We start from the raw sequence: 13,293 nt of genomic DNA on the forward strand, positions 1-13,293 counted from the left end.
TTTATTTTCTCCGGTCAAACACGCGCGCTACGATCGTATCGCACATGATAATTCTTCGGTCGGTCGTCGCAAGGGAACGCGACGCCGATGCGGAAACCGGGGACCTTGAATATGCACTTTCAAGAAGATGGCGACCGGCCGCTCGCGGTCTTGAATCTGAATTGCCCGCGGTCGACGTATCCACGCCCGATATGCTACACGGCCCCTCGAAATTCCCATCGTCGATTACACGAGAATTGTCGATGAAGAACTCACCCGCGCTACGACCTTGGAGATTCGGGCGTAAAACGAACGTTTTAAAAAAAAAAAAACGAAATTCATTGTCTGCAGAAACGATAGCCTTGGACAGCCTTGGGCTATCGATCGAGTGTTAGGAAGTACGATATCCCTCTTTCCGCGGCGAGACGAAAGGGAGAAAAACTAAAGATAATTTTGGATTCCGAGAACCTTTTTACTCCACAGAGGACAATGTACAGACCAGTTTGTGGTATTTTCTCTTCTGACTCGAACAAAAGTCGAACGATCGTCATCGGGGAGTACCGCGGGCCGGTCGAATAACACGCAAACAACTCTAACCAGAGGTACATACATGTACACGGATAAAAATTCCCATCATGCGTGATCCGGGCGTTCGATATTACAAGTAGTCGGAGCATTGCGGTTAGCCTGGGCCCGCGCTACCTTGTAATGGATATTTACACGCACCCCGGACGAAGCCGACGTGTGAAGTCCATAGAGAGTGAATTTGAATCTCACTTTCTCCGCCGCGCGGAGTGATTATTATAACGCCTCTCCTCTCCTCTTCCTTTTTCTTCTTCTTACGCTCCTTCTGATTTTACTCGCGCAGCCGGTGCGAGTCACTTCGACCGGCGCGTGTAACCGCGATATCGGCTTCCCTCGAGCCATCGTGACGTCGGAGCTGAAAAATTTCGGCCTCGCAATAGCGGAGAGAAACAAAAAAATAAATAAATAAAATCAACGAACTGCTACGCGCAATTGAAATCGATGAGAACGCGTGTCTCGCATCTTGTTCCTTTTTACATCCCGCTACGATTCCCTCCGACAACGAGATCGTGCAATCGTTGCACCCGCGTGACCCGTGATCCAAAAAAAAAGAAGAAAAAAAAAACGAAATTTTCAGACCTACCCGTAGCGCGGTTGACTTTCTCCGCGCGCGGGTGTATTTCAGAAAAGGAGAAGGTGCAGGAGGAAGGAGAAGTGTTCTCGTCCGAATACCAAAACAAGGAAAGTTACCCGTGAGTTTCAACGACCTTGACTGATCGCCGCCTTGGTAAAATATAGAAGGTGGCTCGTCCGACAGCCGCAAGTTTTCATTTTTGACAAGTTTCATTTGTATATTCCGTTCTATTGAGCGTTTTCAACTCATCATTACTCATTACTTGATTATGAATGGACAATTTATGCCGCTCGTTATCCCGTACCTACACCTCGCTGATCACTTAGTTTTCGTAGCGTCGAATAAAAGACGAACTCTCTTCCATCTCGTCGATGCAAACCTGACGAACGATCAGCCAGCCTATGGTGACAGGAATTTCACACGCAACTGCAAAGTGGAAAAAAAGAAGGAGAAAACATCGGACCCAAGAGACAAAATAAACACGAAGAAATTACGCGCCAGAATTTCACGAGTTGAAATTTTTTACTCTTCGATGTTAACGTTATCGCGACGCGATTGTTCGCGTATACAGTCGTGGCGCGGGAAATTTGTCGAAAAAATTTCGTTGATGTTTTATCAGTCGTTGTAACCCATACGGCTGTCGCGGTCGAACATTACCCGCATAGTGTACGGTATATAATCGCGTTTTAAATCTCGTCGGAGTTGTTTTTGCCACGAAAATGACGCACCTCAATTTTATTACCGCGTGATTTAGATTCCGGTACACGAATTGTCACGAAAACGAGATACGCATCGGGTAACAAGTTTCCTGGAAAAATCCTCAGGCCTAACTCGTAAACGAGTTTCCCTCAATTCTTCGTACATGCGACTTCCACGACTCGCATAACAAAATTACCCGAAGAAGAAGTCCCGAGGATCGACTAGGTCAGTTCTAACGTCGTTGCAGGACTTGTCCGAGAACGTGACCGACGTCCAGGCGGAATTTCGTGCTTCTTCATTTTTTAGATCTCCCGGAGCGATTCCCGCGGGTCGATAACCCCCGCTAACAAGTCTTCGATCGTGTCGCCTTCGCGGCGTGGACGAATGATGAGAAAAAATGACGAGGAATTTTATTTCGCTCTTCGCTCATCGAGTGGACCGCGAGCTCTTCGAGTTTTCGAAACTCTAAATGTCTTACGAATCGGAGGATTTCGGACTGGCCGCTCCGCAGAACCGGATACGTCTGGCCGACCCAGATATCGTAATTAGTAAAGGGGATTCGGCTGTCTCGTAGCTCGATGGTTCGCCTTCGCGGTAGCTGATACACCGCAGGAGTGCGAATACCCTTGCCTCGACCGACGTATGAGCGGCCGCTCGATGTTCGTCGAGCAAAAGGAGAGAATTACCGTGAGTAGTAACCTTAACATTGAAATAATCGGTAGCCGCTCGTTAACCGAGTCACAAACAAGCGCAGCTCGAAATACGTTCGAATCCCGCGCCGTGGCTATCTTCGTCCGTCCCTTAAATTGCGATCGTTGCGATGATAATATTATAACGTTCGTGATGATTGTAACGCCCGAGGGCGCAGCCGGAAGCGAAAAATTATACATCGTTGCTCTCCTATACGTGCAGTTTGTAATAACCGAATGATCTGATAGCCGTTTCTATTTGGTTTGTAAAAGTTAGTCGCCCCCGTAGCCAAATTCAAATCGTGACCTCTGTTCGTTCCTTACACGCGCAGACTTCTCATCACTCGCTGTTGATCTATCGGCTCTCTTTTTTTTCGATAGGCTGTAGCGATTCATTTACGAACGTACTTATTCCGATTATTGTCCAGATATCGGATCGCCCGAAGCCCGGAACTCGGATCATCGACAGGATAGGAACACGGAGGTGGGACTCGGAAATCGATTGACGATTTGTTTTTTCTTTTTTTTTCTCCTTTTTTTTTTTTTTTTGTTCGCTAGTCGGTGTAGGTATATTCACATACATCTGGCGAGCTGTGAAATGCGCCGACAAATTTCTATTAGAAATCGAAGATCCCAGAAAAGTCCAAACGGCGATACGTCCGGGTGATTTTTTAGTTTCCTTTTGTTTGCCGCTAAATCGAATCGAAAATAGTTTTCGGACAAATCGAACGGAGGACATGTTCGAAGCTTCGGGGTGTCGAAAAATGTTCTTTCGAATCTTGACGATTCTTCGAATTGGGGGATATTGTCCTATTCGCAGAGTACACGTGAATTGGTCGAGTAGAAAGTGACGATTTTGTTGGTCCTAGGTATAATTTTATAATCGCGCAAACTAAGTATACGTAATATAGGTATACGGTATTTGTATAGAAATTGTTCTTTAAAGTTTCAAATAAAGTCCGATTTCATTGCTGTAATTATTCGCTTATTTCACGCCGGTTGAAATTCATCCACATGCAGCATAACGCCGTGTGCGTATAATTACATACAAAACTATGGCTGGTATAATTGTTACAATTCAATTACGTGTATAAGTGGGCAAAAAAAAAAAAAAAACACGTATATATATTTTATCCCCTTACGTGAAAATCGTACGGGCGTTAGGAATGTATTTCCATACCGTACAGCAGCTATAATTACATTATCTAAAACTTTCTTGCCGTTACCTCACGGAAGACTGAGAGCCAAGGCGTAGGTATAATATGTTATTTAAGTACATGTGTGCATTTATTTATGCAGTTTGTATGAAACCATAAGCGCATTCGTAATCCTCCGCATCCCCGGAACGCAACAAATGGGGGAAAAACGTGGATAAATAATAATAATAATAATAATAATAAATATACGAGAGAAAAATGGAAGGAAACAAAAAACGTGGAAAAATTATGTATTTACACGTACGTCGTTACGACACATGTATGCGCATGCATTTATTTACTCCTGTGTACACCAGGGAAAGCGATGTTAAGATTTCTGGCCGAGTGAAAGTCCTGCGAGCTCCCCCCGCGCGCGGGTTCTCCGGAGCTGCACCCCCGCTTCGAAATCATCGAAAGGCTACCGCGTGCATTTCATTTCACATTTTGCACTTACAATTCAGGTTCAGTCTTCGGGAGTTCGAACAATACATCCGCTTCGATGTATAATATATTCGGACCGAATATCGAGTTCGAAACACAGACGGCGGTTTCCTACCTTCGCGCGAACAATGAAATTACTCTTTTCGAGTTCGCTTGTCTTTCGTTGTTTCGTTCATCTTTCTCTCAATTTCGAACGTGACGTCGTCAGTTTTTTTTGATTCCCGGTTGCAATCGGCGTTACCCGCGACGTTAGTCGCGGTACGTAGGTACGTACAGTTGTGCAACGATATCTACGACGAAATAATAAGAATAAGTCGCCAAAGACCACGGAGAAGATGACACCGGTATCTGGTGTTCACGTATACATATCCGATAGGGGTATGCGTGAGACAAGATGTACGACAAACTTTTCATAATTATTTCCTAGTTTCACAACTCGCCACGGATAATTTGCATCGTACAATTATATTTAAGCTACGTTACAGCGAAGCCGCGGTATAGGTATACATATGTATATTCGTCGTCCGTTGGCGAGCGAGCATCAATTTTTTACGCCTATCATCTCAGTCGTCATCCACCGCCTTTACTTTTTACGGAAGGAATTCTATTTATATTTCGAGACGATAGAAACCGATTCGTGATTTTCCTCGATTCGGGCGGGTTTCAAAGGTTTGGTATAAAAAAAAGAAGAAAAGATATAAATGCCCAAGTATTAAACCGCGGCGCTCAACTGACTCATTTCTACGCGAGTTACATTTTTTTTTTTTTTCTTCATCGGCTTTTGGAGAGGACATAAATCGGCTGTTTTGTTATTTTTAGATCTTTCCCGAGAATTGGATGCTGTCTACAGGACTTTATCGTCCCGCGTGGGCCTCGGTGTTCAATTAATGACACGAAATCTCGCGATTCAAAGTCAAGATTTATCCGTCTTTTATGCAGAAAATTATAGTAGCGGACATTCTGGTTTTGAGAAAACATATTTATACTATTGAAAAAGTAAATAAATAAAAATAGTGTGAATCGGCATGATTTCTCTGTCCGATTCGGGTTTGCGGGATGATTATTTTTCATCCTCTGACCGAAAGGTGCGTTTTCTTTCCATTGTTTCCTCGTTAGCTGAAAAACAGAGTCGTGGCCGATAGAATAATTTTCTAATAATCAAAAAACGATTACCGAGAGGATTGATTGACCGTGTACAACGAGACATGAAGTCATTCATGAAATCGCGACGAATCGATCGTCACGCCGCGCGATTACGTATACGATGATCATGTTACGTTGAATCATTGCATAAAGAAGCTGAAATGATGCGACATTTTTTAGTCATCTATTTTATTATTCATATCCGAATAATTTTCACGCGGTTTCTAATCCGCTCGGATTCATCGGGACGGGGTCGGTTGTTTTATGAAACTCTTCCCAGTTCACCGATCGCGCCATCGCTCGCACATTGGGAAGCGGAAAGGAAAGAATTCGATTTTTGAAAACCTCCTTTTCGAGAGAGCCCCCTGTTCCCTGACAAACGTCACAAATATTTCCAGTCTCCGAAGGGCTCTTCGTCGATCCAACCGCGTCGCGTTTGTGGATACAATTCGTTGAATTTGTTCAGATTTTCTGAACAGGTAAGGAACGTTGCCCGCATGACGACGAGGATGATGATAATTGCGGTTACGATGCTGCAAGGCGTACATTCCGCGTTGACATTAGCCAAAGGTCAGAGAAACCGCGGGTTGAGGTCTTGCGCGATCTTCTTTAACTTATCCCATGGGCCGGTCGCGGCAGCTAACTCCTCATTTTACTCCGCGTGTCGTATTTACCGCTGCAATTTATCGGGAGATACGTCGCCTCGCGGCCTCTCTGACCAGGAGGCGGTCTTCGGACACTCGTCTTGCGGGCACCGGGTAAACATCATTGCAAACGTTGCGTACATGTCCCGCGGGCTCGACCGACGCTACTTACACTCCGCTGGATAAACTTCGTTTCTTTATCGGTGAACTCCTCGTTTCTACGGGGGATAATTTTTTCGAACGCCGCGTGCGTGAGGAGGCTTATTCTATACCCGCACGCGTGCAAAGGACGATGAGGATCGAGGCGTGCGCGGGCTACCGATGTCGCGCGTTGCTCGTCCTCAACTCACGGCGGTTCTTGGCGCGATTGCGCAATTTCGTTGCAATTTGTTTTGAAATTAACAACCTCGTAACGCAACCGGGTCAGGTATCGGACGTTGCCACATCATTATTTTTAGGCGTGCATCGAGCGGACGAGCGAAGATACGGTTCGATATTCTTGCACAATTTTAGGTTTTATCAAATCCTCTCCGTTCTCGTTTCGTCTGTTGTTTTTTTTTTTTCTTTTTCTTTTTTTTTTCCCAACTCGATCGGTTCGAATGTACATCGCGACGATCGGTACACTTTTATGGTACAGCAAAGGTCAGGTTGGAGGTTGGCGTTCCTGATCAGATACCTGTACTTGTAGCGCAGTTTGTAATGCTGCCTTTTAACTTCTTCTTCTACGTTTCGCCGTGAGCCTTGGCTTTTATAATTAAGCTTGACGGAAGCCGATCCATCATCGACACGCCGCTCCGCTCGACTCTCCCGTGCATTTTTCACCTCGCAAATGTTAGACAATCTTTGATAAAAATGCAAAACTTTGCAGGAATGCCGCTCTCGTAATCCTGTTAATCCAGGATGGTGAGAATTCAAGGATTACGAGTTGCTACGGTGATGGGGTTGCGAGACACACCTCCCGATTATTCTCTCTCTCTCTCTCTCTCTCTCTCTTTTCCGACGCCGCGATCGAAAACGTGATTTTTGATGCGTCCCTATCGATCCAGATCTCAAATATTTCTCTTCTGTATCGCGCGGTACATCGGTATGTATCACCGTTACATAGGTGATGCTCGCCTATACAGAGGTAGGTGAAATGTTCTTCTCCATCTTGCCAAGGCCGACCACGTCCCGCACGTTCCTCTTACTTTCATTCCCTGTCATCGTGATTCGAGTTCACCATTATTCGGGACGATGTTCGCACAGAAGATCCGCCATTTAATCGGACGTTGCAAACTTTTCGTAGAACGAGACCGCCGATCGTGTCAATTGTATGAGGAAGTAAAGTGAATGAAAAAAAAAAAAAAAAAAAAAAAAAAACAATCAGCAACTGGTGATAATTTTTTAATGAGTTCGAAAAAACGGTGGGCCGAATCTACGGAGTGGTTGGATTCAGGGGGTTCAAGTCCGTCGATTACGCGAGTCACGTGCCATCGATGTGATAGAAGGAAGAAGCTGAAAACCGTCGAGAGACTTTCGAGAGAATCCGTCGATCCACGTTGAATAAAATCCGCAACCTGCGTCACCTCTGAGGAGGTTGGCTTGCCTGCCCAAGTTCAATTTTTCAGATTCGAGTCGCACCGTAAATTGTGGTTACCAATATTCACTAATGCTTTTCTACTTTTTATTTTCATTAATTTACATCTATACATTATTTTATGGTAATCAGAGAATACGAAGGTATGGGTAATAGTAGTCTTCTATATGTACATGTACATGATGGTGTCGAGCGGCGTTCACTCGAAATGTGTATGGCAAATTCTCCTTTTGCTTTAATTTGTTTTTGTTTTTTTTATTTTTCGCTCCCGATGATTTCCAGTTATCATCAGGGATCAGTCAAAATTTAATCCTGTTTCAGTAATTAACAGATAATCGTTCGTACGTTACATTTTTACATTGAAACGAAAAGTGGAAATAGTTGTTTAGGTATGCGCGTACTTGACGTGCAGGTAGCTTATGATTTTCGACGTTACTTGGTTCTTATTATTGAGACTTTTTCCAAGTAAGTGATCGCGAATATTTCAATAATGAGAAAAAATCAGGCTCAATCTGCGCGCGGTTGATCGTTGAAATTTTTTCTTTTATTACTTTGTCATTGTGATCGGTTATTGAATCGAAAACGGTGAAATGTGGATGGTTTTTCGTTTTCGCGCGGTCCTTCATTTAGCCCCTGCGGAATGACTTCGGCTTAACTTGAACCACTTCCTGTTGAGTTTCTTCCTCAATTTCCTCTTGGACCGGCTTCGCGGCGACTCTTCCTGCGCCGAATCGGCCCCGATTTGACCTCGACGACGTCTGATTATCGGTGGACGCCGACGCCTGCTGACCAGTCCGACTACGGCTGTTGTTCGACGAAATCGATCTGACGAAGAAAGTCGAAAGTTAGTCGAGTTTCCATTACTCGTCGTTCTAAATCCATTTATTTTCCTCCGAGATGCCGAGGGCGCTCGCGATTCGCGATTTCAATTATACCCAAAAATTAATCGACTCACTTCGGCTTCGCTGTAACCGGTTCGGCCGATTCCGTCCTGTGAGACTCTCGGATGCTATTGTTACTTCCGGCTTGAGCGCGTCTCCGCTTCAGGACGGCGAGGAGATCCTCGTTCGATCTGGAATCGCGTGAAAAATTTAATGGAAAAAAAACTTAATTCGCAACCGTTTTTCTACCACTCACCTGAACGGCCTGACGATTCCCGCCCGAATTTTTTTCGGTGGTTCCGTCGTTGTCACAACTTCTTCTTGCTCGATATTTTCATCCCCCAGTTCCTCGCCGTCCTCGTCTTCATCGATCACTTGTTCGACGGGCTTCTCGGTGGTGGAAGTTGTCTGGACGTCGGAATGGTTTTTGATATATCAATTTGCATTTAGCGCAACGAACGTTGGATCGGTAAGGAAAAAATGTAAACCTACCAGGGCCGGCTTTCTTCCGATCGGGCTGCGAGCTCTCGGGGACAAAAGAGACGATCGACCGGTGTGTTTCGGAGGAGCAGGAGTCACCGGTGCTGCCGGAACGGGGGCGGGATCGTCGTCGTATTCGTACTCCTCGTCGGCACACCTGCACACCGCCACGAGACCGAGGGCCAGCACTCTGAAAAATGAGAAGAGCCGATTTCAACAGGTGAATCGAACGGACGTCGTAGGTTCCGTTCGAGCTAACGCGTTAGTTTGGGACTAATCGTGAGTGCGTTGCACTTTATTGGGATACGGTTGTACCATTATCTATGGTTGTACGGTGTAGCGATCGTTGCATTATGGAAGTGGGAGAAACGCGACTCTCGCGGCCGGTGTTATAACCTTTCCTAGCGCTCTTCGACTCTCCGGCGGTGCACAGACGGATTCGCAAACGTCACGCGGGGGTCTTCGAAGGGCACCCCGAGGCGTCGATCGATCGCGCGATGCGACCCGAGGTGTTTTCGATATTCCGGGGGATCGGCTGGAAAAATTCGGAGCCGGAACCTCGCGCCGCACCTCGTTAACGTTCGGCCGTGAATTTCGAGGTCCGAGAAACGAGGAAGTTGACACCGCGCGAACGAATCGGCGGTCCGTCAAACGTCGGTCTACAACGACAACGCGATCTGTTATTCTCGACGGTATTATATCAGGATTACACGCTCTCGGTCCTTGGACTGGAAAGCGGTGCCGCCGCTCACTTTGTTTCTTGTCGATTTCAATGTCCCGAGCGATCGTGAACCGTCGGGCAAAGAGCGGATTTCATCCGGAGTCGTTTCGATTCACCGTCAGAATTGGCGCTCGATATATATACGAGTTCAATCTTATTGTTAGGAACACGCGGCGGCCTTTTCTACGGGTATGCAGGAGTAGGAAGAATTCCACGGAGTAGGATAACGCGGTGTAGAGGTAGCTCCGCAAGAGTAAGCTGCAAACCAGATTCCTGGTGACCTATGACATTCAGGTATTGTGCTGGGTACGCTACATGCACGACGTATAGACCTTATACCCGTGTACAAAACTCACTTTCTCTGCCAGCGAGTACTTATTTGTAAAGACTCACGGCCGCAAACGATTCAACTGGTCGCCCGCGGATTCTCCTTCTAACGAATACGTGAGCGGTGAAGATTTCAGAAATATCACCGAGCGCGTATTCGTAACCATATTGTTCGCGTTGCGACTGCGATTCCGAACAAGTTCTCGGCTGCGTCGAGATGATGATGAGTTTTCCATTTACGACAACGCGTACAGTACGACGTTTTCGCACGTACGTACGTACGTCCGCGATCCCAGCTTCCCCCTTAACTTATTTTTCGACTTTCGCCCAGAATCGGATACGAAAGGTGCCGACTTCTGCAGGACGCGAGTCATTAGGAATACGTTCGTACGGCTGAAAAAAAACAAAGAAGAAACAAACGAACCAGAAGATAGAAATAAAAAACTAGCCAGCGGGTAAAAATAAGAGAAATTAGTATCCACGTAGGAATAATGAATCGAAAGTGTATTTCAGATCGGAATTATCGCTTACATCACGTGAGGGTACGTGAGCTGATCATTGTGCGCTAACGAGCCGCCAATGAATAAGGCGCCACGAACGTAGAAATTGATTCCGCTGCATAATTGGCGTCGCAATTCTTGGGCAGGAACAGTACACGTGGGATTGAGATCTACGAGCGATCGTATTACATTTCGTAATTCGGTTAATCCGACGATGGTACTTTTTGTGACCCTTTCTTCTTTGGCCTATTTTCGTTATTTTATTTACATAATTTCTTATTCGAAATTATTCTTGTTCGAAGTTACGGTGCGGCGATCGTCAAGGTATTCGAAATCCAGGACGAAGGATTCATCAACGTGGGCACGTCGCAGATCCTTGAGTCGGGATAAGATTGTTTCATTTATTGCTCAACCGCACGGTTGGCGTGTGAAGCGAAATCTGGTCATTTTGCGAAAGCAGAACCTGCAACAGCAGCGGCGGCAGCAGCAGCGGCGGCAATGCGTCGTATAATCATACCCTATAGACCACAGTTGTACGTCGACTAGAACCAGACAATTTACATAAATTGTCTCCCCTTCATATAGAACGCACCGGTCGTTCCTAGTTCCAACCAATATCAGCCGTCTCTGAACCGAGTCTGAAATTTTCTATTCGATCCGCAAACCGTACGCCCGACTACGCGTCGTCCATGTTCCCGACTTCAAAGGTCTCGCGATCTCGATCGATCTCGATATCCGGTGCGGTGCGGTGCGGTGCGGTCGAATTCCCCGATTTTGTCGCGCGCGTTCCAGAATTCCGTACGCACTTTCGGTTGACCCCGATCGGAGCGTATATTGGTCGGGTGTGCGCGCGATTCGCGACCGACGACGCGCACCCTTCGCTAAACTTTGTCGGGGAATATGCGTACGACTGTCGGCGATTCGTCGTAACGATTGAAAATTTTCAATCGAACATATCACCTTAGAGATTTTTCGTAGCGACGTTGTTACCTTGGAAATGAAACTTCACGCTCGGATCAACTTCCTGTTTGGAAATATTATTCAAATACATCGAACATGTCTCCCGATCTGTAGCGGCGTTTGCGTAACGTACCCCCGTTTGTATCTTTACACACGACACGCGAACGAATGGGTGTACGTATGTAAAATATACATAACGTTCCGATCGTATAACCTCGGGGGCCGTGGATTAATTATTATTCAACGAAAGTCCCTGTCGCGAATATATAATACGGAACGACGGTAATGACAAAATGTCTCCGCGGCATCGGAATAATCTCGTGCGCGGTGATTTATACGGCGCGGTATCATCGCGCGTTATTGACCCAATGATTTCAATTTGATGGACCCGTTCCACCGGACGTCCAGAGGCACCGAAAACTACACCGACGACCTTGAGAAAAGCCGTTACAGCGACCCACGGGTAATTTCTTTCTTTCTTTCTTTCTTTTTTTCTCTTTTTTTTTTCTTCCACTCTCCTCAGAATTCTTAGACACGGACGACGCGCGTAGGGTCGACTGGTTTTTCGACCGGCGACGTCCCGGCGGAATGATCGTATCGTATATATACGTCGCGCGATTTCGCGTTCGATCGATATTCATCCTTGTGAGTCGCACGTGGGCGGTCGATATTTTCATCTCCTTCGAAACGAGGTGGCTCGTTGCCGCTTCTGCCACCGGTAGAAAGCGCAAGGGTCGAGAATAATCTCGGTCCGATCCGTACGCGTGAAAACTGGATCGCAACACTGCAAAAGAATCCGATGAAATTTCGAACCGGCGTCTTTCGGTAGCGACCCGAGGTATCGCGCGCTGTTATTAGTTCGCCCCGATAAATTCAATGAAATTTTCTATACTAAAACCACTTTCCATTTTGCACGCGGTCCCCAGGCCAACGTAGGTTTTCTCCACATCCTCGCCGTTCACTCGTGTACCACCGCGTGTACAAGCTGCAGAGTTTATCGATCGAAGTACATTCCCTTTCGTTACGATATTCGATCACGTATGTGTATACGTATGTATACATATGCAGTACCGCGCGATCGATAAAAAAAAACCGACAAAAAAAAAAAATCGATCAACGAGTGAATATAACGAAGCTCGGATCATCGAGTGGCTCCGAGTCGCTTCCGACTTCCGGTTGTACGATCGGTCACTTTTCCGAGAAGGTCGCGCAAAAAACATCGCGTCATAAAGTTCGAACTTGGACGAAAAGGGTAACGCGACTGAGAGAATTTGTTTTGTTTTTTCATTGGTTTTTGGTTTTACTCACGCGATGACGCAAAGTCTCATCTTGTTCCTCTCTTGATCGGCGCGAAGCCGGGGGCGTCCTCTCGTAATGGGTGATACGTGAATACCGGAGACTCGGGAGGGTCGGACGTTGTTCCGATCCGGAGGAGGGTGAGATCCAACGTGGTCGATTTTTCGCCTCGATATCGCCGATTGACTCGTACGAATATTTCTTATTTATCCTACGGGGCAAAGATCGAACGGTCTGGCACACTACAGACGCGGAGACAGTGTACTGCGAAGTGCACCGTTCGTTCCCCCTTCCCTCTATATATATGCCACTCTCACTCTCTTACCATCCACTCGTACACGTTCTATAACCGTTCGGGGCAGCAACAATTCCTACAAGACGATCCGCGGTCGCCTCCAGCCTCCGGGTAGACCAGGTCCCGAGGGATTCCGTCCACGATCCCTCGCGTCCCCTTCGAACGATGGTACCGATGAGAGAGTCGAAACGATAAAATTCGAGCTTTTCGCTCCGAACTCGGGGGATAAAACAACAATTCGAACCGGCTGCCCGTGGCTCGACCTATCGAATATTTCGATCGAAGTACGAGAATTAAAAGGGGAGGC

The 13,293-nt window shown here is 46.4% G+C and overlaps 1 protein-coding gene across 1 annotated transcript; it reads right to left on the reverse strand.

The window, feature by feature from the left end:
• Positions 1–7,599: 7,599 nt before the first annotated feature.
• On the reverse strand, positions 7,600–12,961 carry LOC105689009. Its single transcript, XM_012405702.3, has 5 exons — positions 12,704–12,961; positions 8,900–9,077; positions 8,664–8,815; positions 8,482–8,598; positions 7,600–8,351 (listed from the first exon to the last, which is right to left on the reverse strand). The coding sequence occupies exons 1-5, from the start codon at positions 12,721–12,723 to the stop codon at positions 8,153–8,155; spliced, it is 666 nt and encodes a 221-aa protein (XP_012261125.1). The 5' UTR covers positions 12,724–12,961; the 3' UTR covers positions 7,600–8,152.
• Positions 12,962–13,293: the final 332 nt, after the last annotated feature.

This window comes from Athalia rosae, chromosome 1 (genome assembly GCF_917208135.1).
Source record: "Athalia rosae chromosome 1, iyAthRosa1.1, whole genome shotgun sequence".
Classification (NCBI taxonomy): domain Eukaryota; kingdom Metazoa; phylum Arthropoda; class Insecta; order Hymenoptera; family Athaliidae; genus Athalia; species Athalia rosae.

Coding starts and splice junctions, on each gene's coding strand:
- LOC105689009 (XM_012405702.3), bottom strand. CDS start 12,723: ATGAGACTTTGCGTCATCGC. Junction 8,816..8,899: donor TCGGAAGAAAGCCGGCCCTG/GTAGGTTTACAT, acceptor TCCGACGTCCAG/ACAACTTCCACCACCGAGAA. Junction 8,599..8,663: donor GGAATCGTCAGGCCGTTCAG/GTGAGTGGTAGA, acceptor ACGCGATTCCAG/ATCGAACGAGGATCTCCTCG.